Source organism: Hemicordylus capensis, chromosome 10 (assembly GCF_027244095.1).
Source record: "Hemicordylus capensis ecotype Gifberg chromosome 10, rHemCap1.1.pri, whole genome shotgun sequence".
Classification (NCBI taxonomy): Eukaryota; Metazoa; Chordata; class Lepidosauria; order Squamata; family Cordylidae; genus Hemicordylus; species Hemicordylus capensis.
Genome location: NC_069666.1, coordinates 6,020,305 through 6,042,220, shown reverse-complemented (window position 1 = coordinate 6,042,220; position 21,916 = coordinate 6,020,305). Strand labels below are relative to the sequence as shown.

The following is a 21,916-nucleotide window of genomic DNA, read 5'->3' as shown; positions in this document are numbered from 1 at the left end:
GCTCCAAAGGACAGCTGGATTCTTTAAAAAAAAATAAAATATTTTTTTAAAGGAGGATTTAAAGGGAAACGCAGCCTTGCATGCCAACTTCCAGCAACGGTAGGTAGTCTAAACTGCAAAAAACACACAAGCCCCCCCCCTGGTACTGAAATGCGGAAGGGCTTGCTTTTATCCAGTTTGGCGTTCCCCGTTGACAGAAGCTAGTTAAACAGTCTGTGGGCTGCAGCCGACAGCCCTCGGCCATATCTCTCGTGTTGTGACTTGAATCAGGTCTCCCGTTTCCTGCCAAAGTCTCTGTTCCAGCCACGCTGCCTCTGAGCCAGCCAAATGGAGACAGTTCAGCATCTCGCTCTTTAATATCCTGTAGAAGAAGCAGCCTGGGTGAGCCTTGTGTGGGTTGTCAGGATCTCGCCTCATTTTGTGGGCCAGTTCATGTGTAACCCTCTGCAGGTTTTAGGGCAATCTGTGTGTGGTGTCGCCTTGTTCCACTTCGGCTTTTAGCCCTTCTCCAGCTCCTCCTCTGCCGTTCCCTTCCTCAGCTTGCTGTGAGACTTTTCTGTGAAAAGGGTTGTGCACGGGGGCCACGCAGGGAAAGCTGTGTTGATAAAAAAGATTCCCTCGGCATGTCAGTTTCCAGCAACAGGAAAATGCAAGTTTCTTGGAATCACCTGCTATGGCCCAAAGCAGATGCAATACTCTGGGCCTCAAAGAATTGTTCAGAGACTGGGTGCAACTGTTTCCTCCCTCCATGTCGTTTTCCAGATTGCGTGCTGTAACATTTCTGTAACTTATTCACTAAGCGCCCCTCCGTTTTGCCTGTGTTATGACATCGGTGTCATCAGCAGGGTTCCATTCATATTTCCCATGCCCTGTTTTGGATTTAATTGTTTTATCGTATAATGTGGTAACAGCGTTGCAGGAAAGTAGAGGTATTTTCCCGTTGTAGGGAGGCTTGTCACATTATTTATGCTTGCAGCGTATTGCAGTATGGACAGTTATTTTCATAATTTATTATTATATTTTATTTTATTTTGTGGTGGGGGGAGGAAGGAGGTGGCTGCTGCTTACGGTGGTGGTGGTGGGCAAGAAACTCCCTTCCACCCCTTTCCCTGCCAAAAGCATGTTCCCTTGCACTTTTCTGAAGAGGAAGCCCATTGAACTAAATCACTTACTTCCGTGCCATCCCAATTGCAATAGTAGTACGAGGACTGGTTGATCTTACAACCGCTCTCCGATCCGTCCATGAAATAATTTTACTAGACTGATTTTGCTCTTCTTCCAGAGGGCTCTTTGTTTGGGTGTGTGTGCAAACATTTCCTTTTTAAAGCAGTGATTCTATGCCCTCCCTCCCTTTCTTGTTCCCTCTTCCTTCTTGCAAAACTGCTGTTTTTCCAGAGCCTCTCTGCCAGCCCGGCACTGATGGAAAGAGAGAGGAAGCACCAGCGGTGGCAGCCCAGGTTAGGGAAAGCTCTCAACTGCCGGTCCCAGAGGAGCCACCGCTCTTGCTCGTTTGTGGGGTGGGTGAGGGGCACAGAGACCAGACCTCCTCCCGGGCATCCCTGCCCCCCCTCCATCTTCAGGTGGCTCTTACTGGAGGAGCGCTCGCCTCGCCTCCACTTCCTCCCTCCTTCTTCACCATTGGATTTTTTAAAAAAGATATCTTTGCTTGCGCAAGTCTTCAATGATGAAAAGCATTGTTTTGGAATGGCCCTTCACCTTGCTGGAGGATTTGCGCAAGTCCACCAAGATTTTTTTTTTTTTAAAGAACATAGTTCTGTCGTGTTAGCAGCAGTCCCTCAACTTCCGAAACCCCATTGGCCTGAAATTGAGGGGGATGGGCCAGTGAATGCATTCCAGAGGTGGAATATGGACACTCACTACCTGGAAAAACGGCTGCAGTGACAGGCAATATGGACAGGCAAAACCTTGTCATGTTGCATATAATTCTGCCTGAGAATTCCTGAGCTTGCGGTTTCAAACTGCTGCCTCATTCTGTTGCAAAGTGTAACACTTTAAGCGTTGCAAATCGCGTAGTCAAAATGCCCATGAGCGGAAATACATTATTGCCATCCTTCCCCACATTATCTGTACTTTACAGGTTACCAGCTGTGTTGACCTTAACCAGTTACTGCTAACCAAGTTCCTTCTTAACCAGGGTTTGCAAACCAGTTTCAAGCTTTGTTCCAGTGAGAACCCTGGTTAGCTGTAACTATGGCTAAGGCTGTTGGAGGAGGGGAAGGTAGAGGGGAATTTGCACATCAGACGTGAGGGTGCGCTCAATGCTGCAGCTCACTCCCAATCCTCTAAACGTGGCTAGAAATCAGGAGCATGGATTGTCCTCTTTGCTAAGCAGAGTCTGCCTTGATTTGCAGTTGGATGGAAGACTGTAAGATATTCCCCTTAGGAAATGGGGCAGTAGTTCAAAAGAAGAACATCTGCATGCTTGAATGCAGAAGGTCCCAGGTTCACTCCCTGGCATCTCCAGGTAGGACTGGGAGAGACCCCTGCCTGAAAGCTTGGAGAGCCACTGCCAGTAGTGTAGACAATGCTGAGCTAGATGGACCAATGGTCTAGCTTGGAATGGCAGCATCTTATGTTCCTATGTGCTAGGACCCAGAGATCAAGCAGGTGGTGCAACCAGAAAGACTACAGCAGTGATACTGGCTTTCTGTATGGTGGCCATTTCATCATGACTTGATGCATCTATCAGGAGACCCTATGCCAGCTTCTTTATGTTATGTATGTTTCATTTCCTGCTCTAGGGGCCAGCTTTTCATGCCAGCCGCAGCTTAAAGCTGACCTGCAGTTTTACCTTCTTTTACATAACTGCCCTAGGATTTCTCCACAAATGTATAGTGACATAGTAAATATCTATTCTCTCCCAGGCGGTAAACGTGATTCTCTCCCTCCGTCCCGACTTGCTCACTTTGGCAGAGTCTTTGAATTATTATTTTTTGGCCACTCTTTCGACGACTGTTGGCATACAGAATGTCACCTGAGCCTCAGGACAACTTAATTCCATCGCAGCAGAACTTCAAGCAAAACGGTTTGCATATCTCAGAGAGCAGGCAGTTGCATTTGCAGTTGGACAGGCTGAAGACACAAGCTGAACCTATGTCCAGCTAAGGACCTTGAGCCAAACAAATGTCAACAAAGACTTCTGGAATCCTTCCCCGCTACTGGGCGTATGAGGCATGAAATCTGTTTTTGGAGGCAGATGTGGACAGAACGGTTTCAGCGTGTTAGATCTGGAGGTGGGGTGTTCCACAGAGAGATATACAGCTCCTGGAGTGTATCACTTTCTGATGTTGCCAGAGCTTTTAAAGAGTGGTCCAGGGAGAACTGGAACCCATTGTAGGCAAAAACTAGCAGAATTAAAAGATTGCCTGGGTAATCTAAAGTCCGCTCAACACTTCTTGGGAATCTTGAGCCAGAAGATATTTGCAGGGTCAAGATGCAAACGTTTCCTTCTGGTGGTTAGCCTTTTTAAAGCCGTGATTCTTTGCAGACTTACTTGTGAATAAGCTCTTCTGAATATAATGGAACTCTTTGCTGATGAAACATGCATAGATTCGAACTGTTTGGCTTTCATCCTATGAGTGTAACTTAGAGTAAGTCTCATTAAACACAGTGATGCTTATTTTGAAGTAAACATGCATAGGAGGTCATGCAAAGTTGGTACACTAATAATTAGCTTATTCACACAATATATGCATTTTTGAAAAGTAAATAAATTGGGACTGAGGCAAACATGACCTCACCTCAGTTAGGGGGCAGTTTGGGGATGAATGTGTTAAATGGGGGTGAAAGGTGCAGTGGTGTTAGCAGGACCAGTTCTCCAGGTAGCAACAGTCTCCATGTTCCACCATTATTCCTTGTCAGATCCATGGTGTGTTGCCAAAGTGGGGAGGCACTACTATGAAAGGGGGCAGTGGAAGCTGGAAAAGGAGATAGGAAGGGGACAGTTTTGATGCAAATTACACAGCCCCTTTCCCAAATTTCGAGTCAAAGGTTCTCCCAGGAAAGCTTCTGATTGAGTCTTAGGAGAGAAAATCATGCAACTGTATGCAAGATGAGCACTCTTGCTATCCGTCTGAAATTTCCTGATGCTGTTAAGTAAAATGAAGTGCTTCGGTGTTTAGGTTAAAAATTAATCATAACATTGAGCAAAGTCTGCTCCCCGATTCCTCCTGACTATTGGACTTTTGCCACTTAGAATATCTCCATGAGTCTTTCAAAATGTGTGTTGATTCGCTGAACGTGGATCGTCATTGGACATTGGTCCTTGACTTGCACTCAGCTTCTTACAGTAGTGTTCCGGGCACATTTTTTTGCTTTTTGCAATGAAATAGAACTGTGTGAACCATTACTGAACTTGCGAAGCTGTGTGACTTCCCCCTTCCTAGGTTGTTTGAGATTTCAGTGACCATCTCTTTGCATTTGCTTAGCAAACCCAAGGTTGGGAACCCTTGTTCTAGCTCAGTAGCAAGGACTACTACTACTACTATGGATATTTATATACCGCTTTTCAACCAAAGTTCTCAAAGCAGTTTGCATATAAAAATAAATAATACATAAAATAAGATGGTCCCCTGTCCCCAAAGGGCTCACAACCTAAAAAGAAACATAAGGTAAATCTGTTTCTTTTCAAAATAAAAAGAAGCAGCCACTGGAGGGATGCTGTACTAGGGGTGGAGAGGGTCAGTTGCTCTCCCTCTGCCAAATACAAGAGAGTCACCACTTTAAAAGGTGTCTCTTTGCTCAGTTAGCAGGGGTTTAGCAGCAGTTCTCCAGGGTTTCAGCAGAGGTCTTTCCCTGCTCTGCCTGTCTGGAGATACCAGAGATTATAAGTGTGACCTTCTGCATGCAGAGTCTGTTGTAGGCCAATATCCAGATAAAAGACAGTGGTTTGAACTGGGGGGGGGGGGCAGTCTGGCTGGCTGCTGCACCTGATTCACAGCAGGATTCATTTTGCTGCCACCAGTTTGGAATAGGAAATTGCTTCTCTCCTTATTTATGCAAAAGCAATGATATGAGAGGGCTAGAGAGCAAGAAAACTAGAAAACAACCCCACCACCACCATCCTGGCCATCGGCTCCCTAAGAGTAGCCAAAAAGCACCAGTTGGAGCCCGTGTGCATGAAAAATGTTGTTACCTCACAGAATGCTGACGTGGTAGTGGATTTCCTCTGGCAGTAATTGCAAATGCAGCACCTCAGTGAACACGACGGAAGCTTCATTCTGTGTGAGCCTCTTCGGGGGTGGGTGAGGAGGGTGTCATGTCTGAATTTAGAGGGAATGCTTCGGGGCCAGAACATGCTATGACTTGCTATTAGGAAGTGTCTACTGCATTTGCCTCACCAGATAACTAGCTGCTTCTGTGGCGGTAATCCGATATTTTAATATTAAAAAGGTGGGTGGCTGTATAATTCGACTTGGTGTGCTGTTGAACAAATTTCTATCTAGTCTTCTGAAGTGGCTTATGTTAACCATAGCGTATTCTAGCCATAAACCAAACTTTTAAAACTAAAGGTTTTTTTTTAAAAATAAACTGCAATTTGAACCCAGAGTTTGAAGTTGGGTTCAGCCCTGCTTTACAGTAAGACCTCTGGTTTGAATACGCTTGGATCAGTTTGGACATCATGACTGACCCAGGCTTGTTTCTAACCACTACTGGAAGCAGAATTTTTCCAAGGCTCACATTTTGCCTCCAAGCCTATGAAAAGTCACACAAAACCAAGGTTTCAGTCTGATGTCTGACCTGGCCTCATGGTTTTCTTTTCAGTTTTAGGAAAGCTGGTTGTAGGACCCTATAGGCAACAGATGAGTGCCCCCGGTAGGTCTCTAGTTCGATCTCAAATAATCCATGTACAAAGATAGATTGTCTCTGAATGTCAGAAAATCAATTGGGGAAGGCCATCTTTGAACTCCCAAAGGTACCTGGCTGGTTATTGCTGGGAACAAAATGCTAGACAGATCTTGGGCTGATCCCATGAAGCAATTCTTATGGCAAATCATATCTGAAAGGAGCCAGAGAAGTGACATGGAAATCTTTGCAGATCTGTTTCTGGCATCAGTCCCCAGACCTGCAAACTCCATATCAACCGTAAAATATCTGCTCAACACGACGTGTTAAAAGTACCTTCTGGGGGAAATGGATCAGATGTCCTGCTTTTCCGATAGAAGACAAGTTGGCTTGTGCCACAATGCAACTCATTTGTCTCCAAAGCCTATTAAGAGAGTCGAGTTTCAGATCCTCAAGATAAGCAGGCGGACGTGGTTCTCCTACTTATTCTTCTGTGGTCTTGGTATCGGAGCCAAAATGTAATTTAGAGCCTTCGTTTACACGATTGTGTTTTGTACTGCCATTTCTCTTTCTCCCCAAACGGTTGGATGGATTTATTGGCTCATGTTAGAAACTGCTTGCTGTGCTTGAAAGGGAGCGTTTGCAGGGTCGAGCCCTTCGCCAGCCGTTCCTGTCCAGATCAGATAGGACTGCAGAGATGTGTCGGCACTCAGTATAAAACCAAAACAAAACCCCCACGCGAGCAACACCTCCCCCACCCCCTGGGAGCTGAAGACGAGTTATCCGCAGGCAAGAGTGTCAACTGACCACTTGAGGAGGTGAAGCCAGATGGATAGCTGGCCCCCTGAGTGAAGACGCAAGGTGTCTAAATTGGGAGACATCCCTGCAGCAGCATCAGTTCAGAGTTCAGGCCTTCTGAATCATTCTGTAGAGACGGTCCAACTTGGCCCCGACTCAGCTAGTTCAGAAACTAGTCATGTTTGCCAACACAGCGGCTCTGTGTGCATCTTTTCTAAAAATAAAGTGCTGCTTCTGAGAACATGGCTTCTCCCATTTGGCTTGGGTCATTAGGATTCTGAAATTCCAAGGGAGGCTGAGGAGCATCCATTTAAGGTATTCCCCAACACGGCTACGTCCTGTTATGAGCATGTCCTCGCTACAGGTTTAACTGAAGTCAAGAAGAGCCTTCCTTGACCAGGTCCAAGGCCTATCTGTTTCAGCGTCCTGTCTTTCATTGTGGCCCACCAGATGCCTCTGGAAGCCCACAAGCAGGAGATGAAGGCATGCCCACTCTCCTGCTGTTGCTCCCCTGCAGCTGGCATTCAGAGGCATCTTGCTTCTGAACTCGAGGTATTGTATAGCCATCAGGACTAGTAGCCGTTGATTGACTTGCCCTCCATGAATTTGTCTGTTTCCCCCATTAAACTAAAATTAACTCAGTTTGTATCTAGGCCAATCTGAGGTGAACTGTGGGATCTTGCCCACCTCTCTAGGTAACTATTTTAACGTATAGCTTTCATACACCTGCACTGTGAGCTGGTCACCTATAGCATTTGCTCAAGTGTTGAGGGAGAATTTTGCATTGCCTCTGATCAAGAATTCGGGGGAGAAGGGCTGCAGTCACACTGGGTTATCCCAACAACCCTTAGATACAGTATGTTTGGCTGAGAGATGGTGGGCCCCATGGTAGGGCGGGTATTTGACTTTGGGTCTCTGTCTACATCCAACTGTGTGTCTGGTCTGAGACTGTAATAAACTTATCTACCCAACTGTGTGTGTTACATCACACTGGTTTAAGGATGTGAGCATTCCTAAGTGTTTCAACTGTTCTTCCTGATGCATTGCCACATCTGATTTTGTCTATGAATGTTGTCATATGTCGCCTTTCCTCCAAGGAGCTCAAGCCAGCGTGCATGGTGCTTCTCCCATTGTACCCTCACAACAGTCGTCCTCAGGTAGATTAGTCTGAGAGAGAATAACTCTCAATATGGCCTCAAGCCTAGGGTTGCCATAATCTGGCTTTTCACATCTGGGTGCCTAATTTGCATATTGTGTAAATTGGCTGGAAAATAATTTCTGAGCAGAAGAGTGACTGCACGTTTGCTCCATAACTCCGCTTCAACAGTGGCTAAAGCTTTCTCTTTTTCTCTTTTTCTCTTTTTCTCTTTTTCTCTTTTTCTCTTTTTCTCTTTTTCTCTTTTTCTCTTTTTCTCTTTTTCTCTTTTTCTCTTTTTCTCTTTTTCTCTTTTTCTCTTTTTCTCTTTTTCTCTTTTTCTCTTTTTCTCTTTTTCTCTTTTTCTCTTTTTCTCTTTTCTTTTCTTTTTTAATGAAATCTGAAATCTGGGAGAATCCGGGTGGGCTTTGCAAACTGGGTGAGATTAATTAAAATCCGGATGAAGCCTGGAATTTCGGGGGACATGGCAACTCTCCCCAAGCCTTGTGAGCTTTGTGCTTGAATGGGGGTTAGATCTCCTAGCCAAACACTCTAACTCCACACCAGACTAGCTCTGCATTGCAGGCTTTGAGGCATCCATCTTGGTGAGTGCTGCTCTCGCCACACATTGGTTGGCAAGTCTTCTTTAAGCTTGTCATTTGACCCCCTTCATCTGTCTCTGCCCCTTTTCTCCATTCTGCCTCTCTGCTTCTCTGTGTCTCCATCCAAAATCCTTTATTGATGCAGATGGCTTGGGCAAATTAGCCAGGAACAACTGACAAAATGGAAAGGAAGAGCTCATCTTAAGGTGGCACATGGAAAGCTGGCTTTGGTACCACACACACACACAGCCTTAGTTCTAAGCTGGGGTAGCTTTTCTTTACTCGGAGCAGTTGAAGAACTTAGAGGTGCCACTTCTGCTCCATTCCGTGACATCCTGATGCAGTGTGTCGTGTGCAGAGGGAAGATTGGCTGTTGTCTGGCAGGAGGATTTTGGAACACCTGGACTCTGTAACAGGAACCTCCAAATTCTTGTGGTTGTCTATCGCAAACTGTGATGTTTTGGTTTTGTGGCTCTGTGCCCCAGTATTTAGAAATCTGAGAATCCACGTCATTTATATCTGGTGCACAAAACAGCCAATACAAAGAGGACAAAGTTCACAAACTAGATGGGATGAATGAAGGTCAACAGTAGGTCTACAGACCACTGGTGATCTACACTTGGTGATCTATTCGCGGGAAGTGGAGTCCCAGCTTCCGATACCACAGTAATCTATTCAGGCAGGGCAAGAGGCAAGTTTGCTAACCGCCAGTCAAAACAATGCATGGATTGGCTTGCCAAATATCCCATTGCCCATCCCTGCATCTTCTAGGATTCTATGAATTAATTAAGCTGTGTGTTAAGGTGTACATTCTTTTGCCTGTGCAGTCATTTGTATGTGCATGTGCGTATTTCCAATCACCAGTTTGGGTTATAAAACCCCCGCTCTCTTCATAATTATGCACTGGAAACAATCCAGTTGTTTAACTTAAACTCTTGTTTAAGGTAAGAGACTAAAGGGGGGGTAGTCTCTTTAACTACCCCTTGCTTTCCACACTCTTCATGTGGTCGACTTATGCCGCAGAATGAGGTGGAACTGAGGGGATAATTTTGAGGTGGCAGAATAGATTGTGCTGCCCTACACTGCATACCAGGGTGCATTCAGAAATGGCACCTCCCATCTGCAGCCTGAAGTGATACAGTCTCCTCTACCACCACAGATTCCTGTTACCTGATTCTGGTGTGTGTTTAGACCAGACCTGCAGGAGTGTAGTCAAGTGCACTCTCTGCATGAACACTCTGCATTAAGGGACAGTCGATATTTCAGTGTAGTTACTAGCTTCCAAGCTGAACAGGCTGAGCCTAGATCTGGCCGCTCACATCCTTGCAATGTAGTCGCTTTAACAACGACTAAAAAGTTAGGTGGGGCCCTGTTTTCATTCCCACCGGAATCTGAAGCAGCAGCCCACGGCTCCCCTCCTCTCTGGGGGTGCAGAAGGGCGGGATTGTTTTGGAATGTGGACATCAGCACATCAAAGCTGAGTAAACATTAAGATGATGCTCGGCTTCCTGTACTTTGGCTAATCCCATAATTGAAGGGCCACCGTGTTTTGTGGCTTGCTGTCGGGTCTGGAGAGGGAATGGGAGGGATTGTTTTAATGGGATAATGAATGTCCTGCTGTACAGAGAGCAGATGTCAAAACGAATGAGGCCTTTTCTGTTTATCTCCCTTCCACTCTGCCCTGGGTCCGGTGTTATGTCCTCGGACAGGAGGCTGGTTGGCTGAAGCGGAGCACATACGTGGAGGATTCCTCTCCCACCCCCTCTCTTTTGCTCATTTGGCAATTGTGTCTAATCACATGTCCATCATCAGGAAACCACAGGGCCAGCACAGCAGAAGGAAGGGTCAGGCACCTCCTCGATCGGAAATGGTGTGAAACAGGATGGCCTCCTGTCCGCACTGCTCCCGATGCCATTTTTGTGCTGATGCTGCAATCCCACGAGTGATACTTGCACAGGCCCACCCATCAGGAGAATCTCAGCATTTTGGAGTACAGGTAGCTTGGCTTGATCTTGTATTAGCCCTGAGAATAATAGAGACTTTAAACTGGTTCATAACCCCAGGCATGGGGTGGAAAGGGAGTGCTTTAACCGGGGCAGGGGAGACTGGGATGGGTTGTAAACTTGCTATCGTAAGGTGGGGGAAGGACCCTGAGTCTAACATGGAGCTCAAGGATGTTTATACAGACTTGATTTCCTGGATCTCTGTGGTGTGTCCGGGTCTTGAGAGATGTGCTGTAGCCCATTAGAAGCAGTATTGGCACAGAGGAAGCAACAGTCTGCAGCCTGTCCAGGGTAGGTTTTCCTAGGAGAGGAGAGACAGAAAGTTTGTGTGTGTGTACAGGGAACTCTAGAACTTAACAGCTTGAGAGACCAAGAGAAGAGAAGTGTGCCACCACGTGTGATATGCTTTCTCAACCTTCAGCTTTCATCAACAGAGCCTTCCAGTTGTTGTTGACTACAACTCCCATCATCCCCACGAAAGGCCACTGCAGCTGGGGATAAATAAGTTTATTCGGTCGTTGACTAGCAAACATTTACAATAAACCAGTACGTATTTTACAAATAATATAACAAAACCTGGCCACAACAGAGATAATATCAGTGTCCACATTAGTTAAAAGATAATTTAAATAAAATTCATCAGACCGGCCAGGCAAATTATCTAACATAGGGGATATAAGTCTTAAACGGGGTTCACTATACAAATCACAGTAAAGAATAACATGCGAGGTGGATTCCATAACCCCTTTGCCACACGGGCAATGTCGTAAAAATGGTGGAACTCCCTTAAACCTGCCATCCAATACCGCTGTAGGAAGAACATTTAAACGTGCTAAAGCGAGGGCTCGTCTAAATTTAGGGACAAGCACCACATCAAAGTATTTAGCTGGTTTAAGATTAATAGCTTGACTCCCTAAGTATAAACCCTGCTTAATCCATGCACCTTCTTGTTGAACTTCTATATCCAGGACACGTTCTGCAGCTGGGGATGATGGGAGTTGTAGTCAACATCTGGGAATCCCTATTATTAGGAACACTGCTCATTAGCCTTAATCATATGTTATGTTTGATAGTGGTGTGCACGGAACCACACCTCCACGGTCAGGCACTGGGGAAGGGGGCTCTTTAAGGGAGGGGAGGGTGTACTTACCCCTCGCACCGCTTTTTCCCCTCCAGCGCTCCCGGTTTGTAACGCATTTGGGGTGGCAAGGTACCTCCCTGCCGCCCCTTCCCCCGTTCCTCTGCAAAAAGCTTCAAAAGGCTGACTGCATGTGTGTGTCACGTCTGTGTGTTGCGTGCGCGCACACACGTCTGACATATGTACGCACTTAAAGTACTCCCCCGCCCTTAAAGGCACACACACACACACACACACGCACACACACACTGGCGTCGATCCGCTGAACCGGCCCCAGGTCCGGACTGGTCCAGAGGCCCTTAAAATGTGCTCTGGACCGATCTGTACACATCCCTAATGTTCGACACGTGTACAATTTGTGTACAGTGTATGCACAAAGATCTGTAGAGTTATTAACACATTATGTTCAACTTGCATACAGTATTTCACTTTCTATTTGTACCCTTTGGTTGGGGAAGCCTATACCCAGGACCCCTCTTAAAATGAAAGCATGTACAGTCATTCACACGAAAACATGAACATGTGTACAGATACCTATATGCACATACAGCGTAATGACTGACTAGGGCTACTGTCTCATAGGGATCTCACTGACTGTTCTATAGAGAATGCTGAATTGTGGTACTAGAACCTGAGAGCAAAATGCACCCCAACAATTCTCCTTGTGTCAAGGCAAGTAGCAGTGCAGACGCCCAGTATCCCAGCCTGTCCAAATTGCTTTCTCAGCTGACTTTTGGTGCTGATCACCTCCCTGCCTCTGGTTCCTTGGATTGTGATTTGCCTGTTGGAAACTGCCTGTAGTTCCCTTGCTTGCTGTTCTCGATCTTGACCTCTGCCTGAGCTGATTCTGCCCGTACCTCTGGCATCCCTGAATCTCTGGCATTCTGGATCATGACTTTGGTCCGAGCAGATCTACTGATGTACACCTGGTTGTTCCACCTGACCACTTGCAGTCCTCATGTCAAAGGACTCTGCAATTCACACAATAATGGGGACACAAGACATCCGAAGTGTTTCTTTGCAGGCAGAACACATCTTGGTTCCCAAGGCATAGGGAACCTTTGGTACTGAATAAATAATAATAATCTGTACAGAATCTTCTACCCGGTTTTCAGCCATGCATGCCAAGCATGTATGCCAAGCATGTATGCCAACTATTCAGCCATGTATGCCAAGCCAAGCGTGGCCATGTATGTAGTTTGGGGTGTGTAATGGCTTTATTTTCCCCCATTGTGGTTTTCATTAACTACAGTGACAAAGTCCATTGTTGCTAAGGACACCAGTTTCCTTGTATGGGATGTGAACTCCTAATCCAAAGCAGAAGTTGGCATCTTAACGCCAAACCAGAGTTAGGCCGGGGCTGTGGAAGCAGATGTTAAGCTGTCTTGTTCTTGCTGCGAATGAATTCTGTGAATAGGGGTTTGTCTTATCCAAATGGCATTACTTGAAAGGACTCATGGAGATTCATAGAAGCTGTTCACAGGAGCTTGTGAGCCAAACTCCACGTGGTCAGAAGCCTCTGGGTGACTGTATTAGCTGTTGATTCCCATGCCTAGTAAAGCAGCCAGAGGCAGCTCCCTTCCGATCAGGGGCATAGCCATGATTGGACAGGAGCAAATATCCCCACCCCACCCCACCCCACTCACCAGCTGGGAGAGACTGTTGGGTGGCATGTCCATGCCCTAATGCTGGCAACACCCCCTAACGTGAGTTCATCGGCGTGTTTCTGATGCCCTTTTAAGGGGCATGGATGGACTGTGGATGTGCAGCCCATTGGCATCTCCCAGATTAAGCAGATCAATTGGCTTAAGATCTTGGAAAGCAAGTATCTCTGCTAGGCAGTCCAGTGGGAATATTCCACGAGAAAGATAACTTATGGGAACACATCAGAATGCATCTTCTATTCTGCAGCTGCTCCTGCTCTTGTTTTTTGCGGCTATCTCAGCTGACACTGCTCCTATATATTGTTTTGCTTTGGAGAAAAGAAGCACCCAGCTGGAGAACGAGGCGCTTGCCAGCTGTGAGGGACCGGCAGGCCGTGGTCTTGTGCATTAGGCCAGCCACACCCTTTGCGCTCACTAACATGCCAACACACTGGGTCAGGGGTGTGGCCGGCAGGGGTCCTCTTGGAGGTGGTCCCAGAGCAAGCTGCATCCTTGCTCCCCAGCCCTTGCAACCCTTTGGGTTGCCCTGCAGCAGCTGCAGCAGAGACATCAAGGCAGTGGTAGTGGCTTCCTTCTTCCTTTCTGCTGCTTTAGTAAGTCAGGCTCTGCCAGAAGGTGACTGCGTGGTGATGGCTTTAGCCTAGAAGGCTTTAAAAAGGGATTCGATAAATTTGTGGGGGAGAAGCAGCCTCTCGGTTGGCTGTTAGTCGTGAATGATGGCTATAGGCTACCTACTGTTTCAGAGGCGGGATGACTCTTCTTACCAGTGTCTAGGAGCAACAGTGGTCGAGGGCTGTTGCTTCCATGCCCTGCTTGTGGGCTTTCCCAAAGGAAAATGATTCCCAGAGAACCGTGGGAAACAGGATGTTGGACTAGCTAGGTTGTTGGCCTGATCTAGCAGTGTTCTGAGTGAGTAGACAGCAGCAGTAAGAGTCAAACCACACTGATGGTTTGTGTAATCCCCCCCCCCCATTGTTAAGTAGCAGCCATAAGGGCAGATCAGGACTTTGACGCCTGGAGAGGTGGGTTTTTAAACCCTTTACTCCTGCACCATAGTTCTGACAAAATCCACCCTCCCACTCTGAAGCTGCCATTTTGCCCTGGGGGAAAAAAAACCTCTTTCGCTTTGTGGTCCTGATCATTCTTGCTTATTCTCCATGGCTGTTGATTACAAAGAGAAAAGATACATGGGAACCAAACTCTGGCTCACCTGCAGATGGTTAGTTATGAGCTGCCCCACTAATTTCAGCAAGACAACTCATGAGTAAATTAGTCTGGATGCCAGCCAGGGTGTTTAACACAAGTTGTGATTTAGCCCTGAGAGGGGGCTGAAATGGAGTCCACTGTAGAAACTCTTGGATGCAGTAACTACTACGGTCATCCAGAGTCCCATCAGAATCTGGAATGGAGTGAATCTGCAAAGGTTGTACAGAGGTGTACATCATATCCTGGTCCAGTTAAAAGTGTCTCATTTTTACCTGTTTTCTGCCCCTCAGCCCCACCTCCCCAACACATGAGGATTCACTTCGCCAAATCAAAAACAGCAGCGGATAGTGCCTCATTAATTAACTTGCTAACGGAGCTGATTATCCCCCCCCCCTTTTTTTTTAACTGTCAACATGAGCTCCTGCACATATCATTAGAGGATTAATTGATTGCGGGGAAACAACATAAGCATTCTCATCCTTCACCTTTTTGACGTATTACCTCTGCAATTAGGTAATGTCCTCATGAGTTGGCTGGGTTGGCTTGCAAAATTGTAAATCACTTCTCCCAGAGACGTTGCTCGCAGAGTCCTCATTTAGCTAGCAGCTGCAAACTGTTTACTTGCGACAACTGGGATAAACCCAGATTTTTACAGTTGCGTGCGGTTTTTCTGTTTGAGTCTAGATAGCATCATCTATTCAAACCCGGGCTCAGAAGTTACATGCTTCAATTATGAAATTTTCCTAAGGGGATAGATTTTTAAAGGAACCTTGCCAGTACTTGAGAATATAGCACTGATGTTGCTTTAGCTGGGCATCTGATGCTCCTGTGTTGAAGTTCTTTTCACATGAAATCGTGCTGACTTTTGTGGATGAGTGAATTGGCTTTGGTATCCTATGAACTCTCTATCCACAAGACAAGAATAAGACATTTTAAAAATAAATTGAAATAGCTGTAGTTTTCAAAGACAGTAAAACCTCCTACAACATGGGCTGTATTTTGAATTGAACTGGGGACCAAAGGCCTAGTGCCATTGACTTCTACTGACTTGCTCACATAGAAGTTAATTTTAAATCTGATCTCTACCCAGGGCTGAAGATGCTGCTATTCAGGAAGGAGGGGGGAAGAGAAATTTGTATAGCTCGTCAGGGAATATCTTTTCATGACGACATGAGGATTGTTGCAGATCAACCGTGCTTCTCTTGTTTCAGCCAATATATTTTAAAAAGATTTCCATCAGTAAGTGTATTTTAGTTGACAGAAATAGTTGTCTGTTGATCAGTCTTGTGCTCCAGATGCTGCAGCAAACTCCTGAAAGTACTCTGGATTAAATGTACCAGCTCTACCTGTACAGGCCTATGATTTGTGGGTTAGTTTATTTCAGACATCTGTCTACTCCAGCCCTTCCATCACCGGCAATTCACTCCTTTTCCTTGAACACACAACAGTGCAGTGGCCAGTCCCCCCCCCCCCCACTATGGATTTGAAACTGCAGCACAACCTTCCAGTATTATGGAAAGTTGCCACATAGAGGCCTCTGCATTGTATTTGGCTTGCTAATTAAGTTTTAGCTTATTGCCAAAAGCTAAAGGATTTTCTACCCAACTGCATCTTCCAAAAAAGGATAAAATCTCTGCCCCCTTTCTAACAAGCCAATTTTCTAATTAACAAGCCCCTTTCTAACAAGCCAATTTCTAACTAAAAGCCCCTTTCTAACAAGCCAATTAAGAGGTGCTATGATGAAGGCATCCAAAAGACTTGGACGCCTGGATCATGTTAAAAAAATAAAGGGCATGGCTATGCTTTCTGATGCCTCATTTCCATTCTGCTGTGGCATGTCTCTCATTCCTTACAGAAAGTAGGTGATCCAGCAGGGGTGTGTGTGTGTGTGTGTGTGTGTGTGTGTGTGTGTGTGTGTGTGTGTGTGTGTGAGGCTAGTTGTGTCGCTGGGTTCACACAGTGGATGAAGAATTTTCACTGGGGCCATTCAAGTCTTCTATGCCTGTCTTTCTTTACTTTTTGCCTGCATTTATATTCCTAAGAGCACATTTAGGAACAAAGGAAACTGCCTTTATACCAACTCAGTATTGTCTATATCAGTGGTTCCCAACCTGAGGTCTTCTAGATTTTGCTGAACTACAACTCCCAGCATCCTCAGCTATAGTTTATTGTTGCTAGGGATGCTGGGAGTTGTAGTTCAGCAACTTTTGGAGGCCCCTAGGTTGGGAACTACTGCTATACTGACTGGCAGTGGCTCTCCATGTTTCAGGTAGGAGTCTTTCCCAACCTCACCTGGAGATGATGGGAATTGAACTTGGGACCTTCTAAATAGCAAGCAGATGCTCATTCACTGAGCTATGGCTCTCTTTCATATATAATTTTTTAAAATTTATTTTTACATTTATATCCTGCTCTTCCTCCGAGGAGCTCAGAGTGGTGTACATGCTTATTTTTATCCTCACAACAACTCTGTAAGGTAGGTTAGGCTGAGAGATGTATGACTGGCCCAGAGTCACACAGTGAGTTTCATGGTTGAATGGGGATTCGAACTTGGGTCTTCCTGGTCCTAGTCCAAGACTCTAAATACTATGCTATGAAGTTGCTTTATCACGAATCAGACCATTGGTCCATGTAAGTCAGTATTGTCTATGCTGACTAGTAGCAACTCTCCTGGGTTTCAGATGAGTGTTTCCCTCAGCCCTACCTGGAGATGCCAGAGGTTGAACCTGGGTCTACATTTATGTAAAGCAAGTTCTCTACCATTAAGCAGCACTTTGAATTGTTTTTAGACACAAACTAGCACCCAACAAACGTCTGCCATAAGACACTAATTGAGAAGGGTACAGAGTATCAAAGTGACCTCAAGTTAGGTCTTGATCAAACAAGAATGAACAACTTAATTTTGTGTTTGCATCTGCTGTGGCTGTTTACATTCAACCAATTTTGTATAAACAGTGTGATGATTGAAAACTATCCTTTGGAAGAGGCAAATACATGTTCTTTGTTGCTCCAAGAGAGCAGGACTAGGCCTCATTGACTTAAGTTGCAAAAGAGTATATTTTGGTTGGACAACAGGAGGAATTTCTTAATGGTAAGAGGAGTTTGACAATGGTATCAATTTCCAAGGGAGCAGTGATGGTTTCTCGGTTACTGGAAGTCTTCAAGCAGAGACTGGGCAGCCATCTTTGGAGATGCTGTAGATGAGGAGGTTGGACTGGATGGCCTACAAGATGCATTCCAATCCTATGATTCTACGGAAGGGCAAAAAAACCATGTCGACTTACCTACCCACCCACCTTTCCTGCAAATAAATATCAATGTTATGTCAAAACTCAAATCCTAGATGTCTTCCGACCTAATCTAAACTGTCCCCACCATTTCTGTCCTCAAAACAAAGATATGATCTGCTTTGAAAATGTCGTATCGGTAGAATGCCCCTTCCTATATCATGCAGCTGGGGTCTTTGTCTCACTCTAATTATTAAAAGCAAGTGAACCCCAGGGCGCCTCGGTGTGAGAGCAACATTTCTTACAAGTAAATAGATCCCTTGTCTCTTTGTTGGGGGGGAGGGGGAAAACCTCCCTAAGCTTGAAATAATTAAAATGCTGTTATTGAGAGGCCATGGGTTTCACTTCTCCCCCCCCACCCCGGTTAGAATTAAATAAGGTCCTAATTAAAGTAGAAATTCAGCCTTTAAGTTGGTGTGTGTTTTGTGTGGGGAACGCCATACACGCATGAAATGTTTACCTGGCATTTAAAAGCTGCCCTTTCAGCAGAGGGTCACCTAGGAAACCTTTTGAATCAGGTACGCAGGGAAATAAGGGGAGAAGAGAGAGTTCCTTCACTCAAACTGGAATCTAAGAGACCATTTGATCATGTGTTGAATGAAACACATGAGAAATCTTCCAGTTGCCACGATACCAACACTAAAGCCATTATTATCAACGCTGGTCAAATGCGCTTCTATGGATGCTAGGGATTGTCAACAGGGTGGATTATTTTATTTAGGAGAGTGTATATCCCACCTTTCCAATCATGTAAAAGCTCTACAGCTCACAGTAAAGGTTAAAAATACCACACATGAGCGTCATGAAGATTTAAAACAAGAATTAAAAGCTGCAAATTGTATCCAAAGTATAACCAACAAATATAACCAAAATGTATAACTAATTAAAAATCCATTGAAAAAGACAGGTCCTCAATGTTCATCAAAAGGTGGATTTTCCAGGGCAGGGCATTCCACGTTTGGGGAGTGGATAGCTCTAGCATGCTCCAGTTGTGAATGCCGATGAATAACTGGTTTGGCCACTGTAGGCCATGGGTGGTGTGTGCCTAATGCATGCCTGTCTGCAGTTTGATCATCAGCCCATAGGTTGAAAAACTGTACAGCCTACCCAAGCATCTGAGCATATCAAAAGGTTATTGACAGAGGACCTTCTGTATCCCACCCTGCAGCGATTGCAATTTCTGCACATGTTTTGAGTGCTGGAAATGCAGCTTCGATAACAGACTATAGAGCTCTTCTCATGATCAGTGAGAAGAGATCGCAGGCTGTCTGCGGGGAAGGAGGATTAAGCTTACCTTCCCCGCAGACAGCTGGTTGTCAGTCCCTGGGTGGGCAGATCGCCCGCCCAGGCGAGCAGCGGTTCCCACCTCAGCTCCCAGGGTCGGGGTGCCGGGACGCACTGCTGCATGCAGCCCAAGAATGCCCATCTAGCCCAGCATCCTGTTTCTCACAGTGGCCCACCAGATGCTGCCGGAAGCCACAGGCAGGAGTTGAAGGCATGCCCTCTCTCCTGCTGTTACTCCCCCGCAACTGGTACTCAGAGGCATCCTTCCTTGGAGGCTGGAGGTGGCCTATAGTCCTCCGACTAGTAGCCGTTGATAGACCTCTCCTCTCCTCCATGAAGTTATCCAAACCCTTCTTAAAGCCATCCAGGTTGTTGGCCGTCGCCACATCTTGTGGCAGAGAATTCCACAAGTGGGTTATGCGTTGTGTGAAAAAGTACTTCCGTTTGTTGGTCCTAGATTTCCCAGCAATCAATTTCATGGGATGACCCCTGGTTCTAGTGTTATGGAATAGCCTCTATGTCTGTGTATGCAAGTCTGACTTCTAGCTATCCTGCATAATAGCTTCTGGTTGACCTATCTGTCATTAATTTACTCTGAAAAGCATATTAGTCATTACAACGTCCCGTGGTAATGAATTTCACAGATTATGCTTTGTGCCAAAGGTGTACCTTTTGTCCCTTATGAACCTGGTGACACTCATTCACTGGAGGACACTCTTCTCCTGTTGTTCTGCAGGTCAGAGGTTCTCAAACTTGGGTCCCCAGATGTTGTTGGTCTGCAGCTCCCTTCATCCCCAGCCACTGTGGCCAAAGGAGACCCAAGTTTGAGAACTCTTGCTGTAAGCAATTCCTCTTGATTTACCCATTTGATGCTCTGCTTGTGGTCTTATAAACCTCTGTTCTTATAAACCATTATATAAATTTTTTAAATGTAAACTGCTTTGGAAACTTTTGTTGAAAAGCAGTATATAAATAGTTGTTGGTTCTGGTTGTTGTTGTTCCTGTTCCTTCCCCCTCCCCTTGTTCGTAGTTGAATCCCCATCCTTGTGCATAAGATCCTTGGAGGAATCTTAGTCTGAGAGGTCATTCACACCATCGAAAACTGTGTTCTACCCAGGTTTGGGAGCTGTGTGTACTCCCAATTTTTGATTGTGTGGAAGCAAGGTTAGAGGAAAACCTGGGTAGCCTTTTCTCCTACCTTGCTTCCACACAATCAAAAATTGGGAGTACACACAGATCCCAAACCTGGATAGAACACAGTTTTCGATGGTGTGAATGACCTCTGAGTCTTTTGCATTTCAAGTTTCATAATCTTAGTTTCTCCAACAAGTTGCTTCAATGTGCTTTTGAGAGGTTTGAGTTGCTTTTGCTGGCACTGATAAAAGCCTTCATTCTCTTTGCAGGGATTGCCTATCTAGGAGGCATCTGTAGTGCGAAGAGGAAGTGTGTGCTTGCAGAGGACAATGGGCTGAACCTGGCATTTACCATTGCACACGAACTGGGACACAAGTAAGAGCTCTCTTGTGTTTGCAGAATCGTCGGAGGATATCCTAACTAGGGCTGGCATCTATTCAAAATGGTTGTGCATTGTTCATATTGCAGAAGCTCATATTCCTGTTGGCATTTTGCCCCATGCCAACTTTGAAATGAATTTGGAGGAGCAAAGCTTCTCTGGCGAAACATCTGCGTGATGTTAAAGGAGGAAGCCAAGAGTATCAATAAGACTAGTGAAATTTCTCAGGAATATGCAGCACGACTTAGGCTGTCTCTGAATTTCATGTGAACAAAATTTCAATGTCTGCTTGAACGTTCCTCCCTAAGCCAAACGTCCAAGGAATTTGTGGGGAAGTAAAAAAGATTCTATAGAAACATTTTATGAAATTAGTAACAATTCTCAAGGATGTTTTGCACATCCCTAAACAGCAGCACTGTCCGTAAATAGTAGAGGACTTATTATGAATGATGTTTGTCCATATTTGCAGCATCTCTATGTCTGCCTTGCATTTCCCATAGTTCTGTGATGACTGGCTGCCATAGTTGACCATCTTAGAAGGTGGCCATGCTGTTTGCAATCTGATGTATAATATACAGAGTTTGTGGGTTTGCCCTATAGCCTACAAACATCCCATGGATTATTATGCCCTCATATGTTTGTAGGCTTGGCGGCATATCGTTTTTTCTCTACTGAGCTGACGTTCCCATTGGATTTGCGAATGTTGACCCATTCAGCTCAGCAAATTGCAATATACCATATCTTGGTTCTGCCCATTTTGTCAGCCCTAAGCAAATGTTCAGTGAGACTTGTGCCTATAAAGGTGTGCACAGGATGGTATCTTTAGACTTTGATACATCTGAGAAAGGCCTGAGAGGTTAAACCAAAGACTTCAGGGAAGAGGTGGCTGTGGAGGAGGAGGCCTTCCAGCCTTCCTCCCCTCCTCTTCCCTCCCTTCTTGTGGTGTGTTTGGTGAATCCATTCCTTGATCCAGGCCAGCTTTTGAATGGGGCTTTAGTTACTTGTGTTTCAGTCCGGGAGTAGAGGCTGGACGAACAAACAGCCAGCAGCAAGAGCACTGAAAAGCAGTCTGCACTTGCCTCTCTGGACATAATAGCTATTCCATTAAACTATTAATATTCCTGATTCTACTCCACTGCCTTGTCCTTTCATTCCACAACTCTTTCCCTTGGATTCTACACTTCCTTCATCATGCTTTTTTGCAACACTTCTTTGGAAGTCTCATTCCTGACTTACGAACCTCAAGTAACGGTCACTGAAAAGAGGCCACAACTGTAGGTTCTGTTTTGAACGGATGTGTTTGCTGTAAGCCATTATTCCAAAATGCATTTTAAAAAACCCACATCTTGATTGAATCACATTTCTATATAGTTTTTTTCTCCCCGAAGAAACTTCTCTTCGCCACAAAATGTGGACAGCCTTTTACTGTTTGCAAGGCTGTTAGGATAAGTTACCTTTTTAATAGCAAATCTTTGCTAGTT

General features: G+C 45.4%; 1 protein-coding gene across 1 annotated transcript in view; it reads left to right on the top strand.

Moving 5' to 3' along the window:
• Positions 1–21,916, top strand: part of ADAMTS17 (ADAM metallopeptidase with thrombospondin type 1 motif 17) — a 146,691-nt gene that overhangs the window by 36,664 nt on the left and 88,111 nt on the right. The window contains exon 7 of the mRNA XM_053271716.1: positions 20,326–20,431. Within this exon, the coding sequence (XP_053127691.1) occupies positions 20,326–20,431 (106 nt within the window). The remainder of the gene's footprint in view (positions 1–20,325; positions 20,432–21,916) is intronic.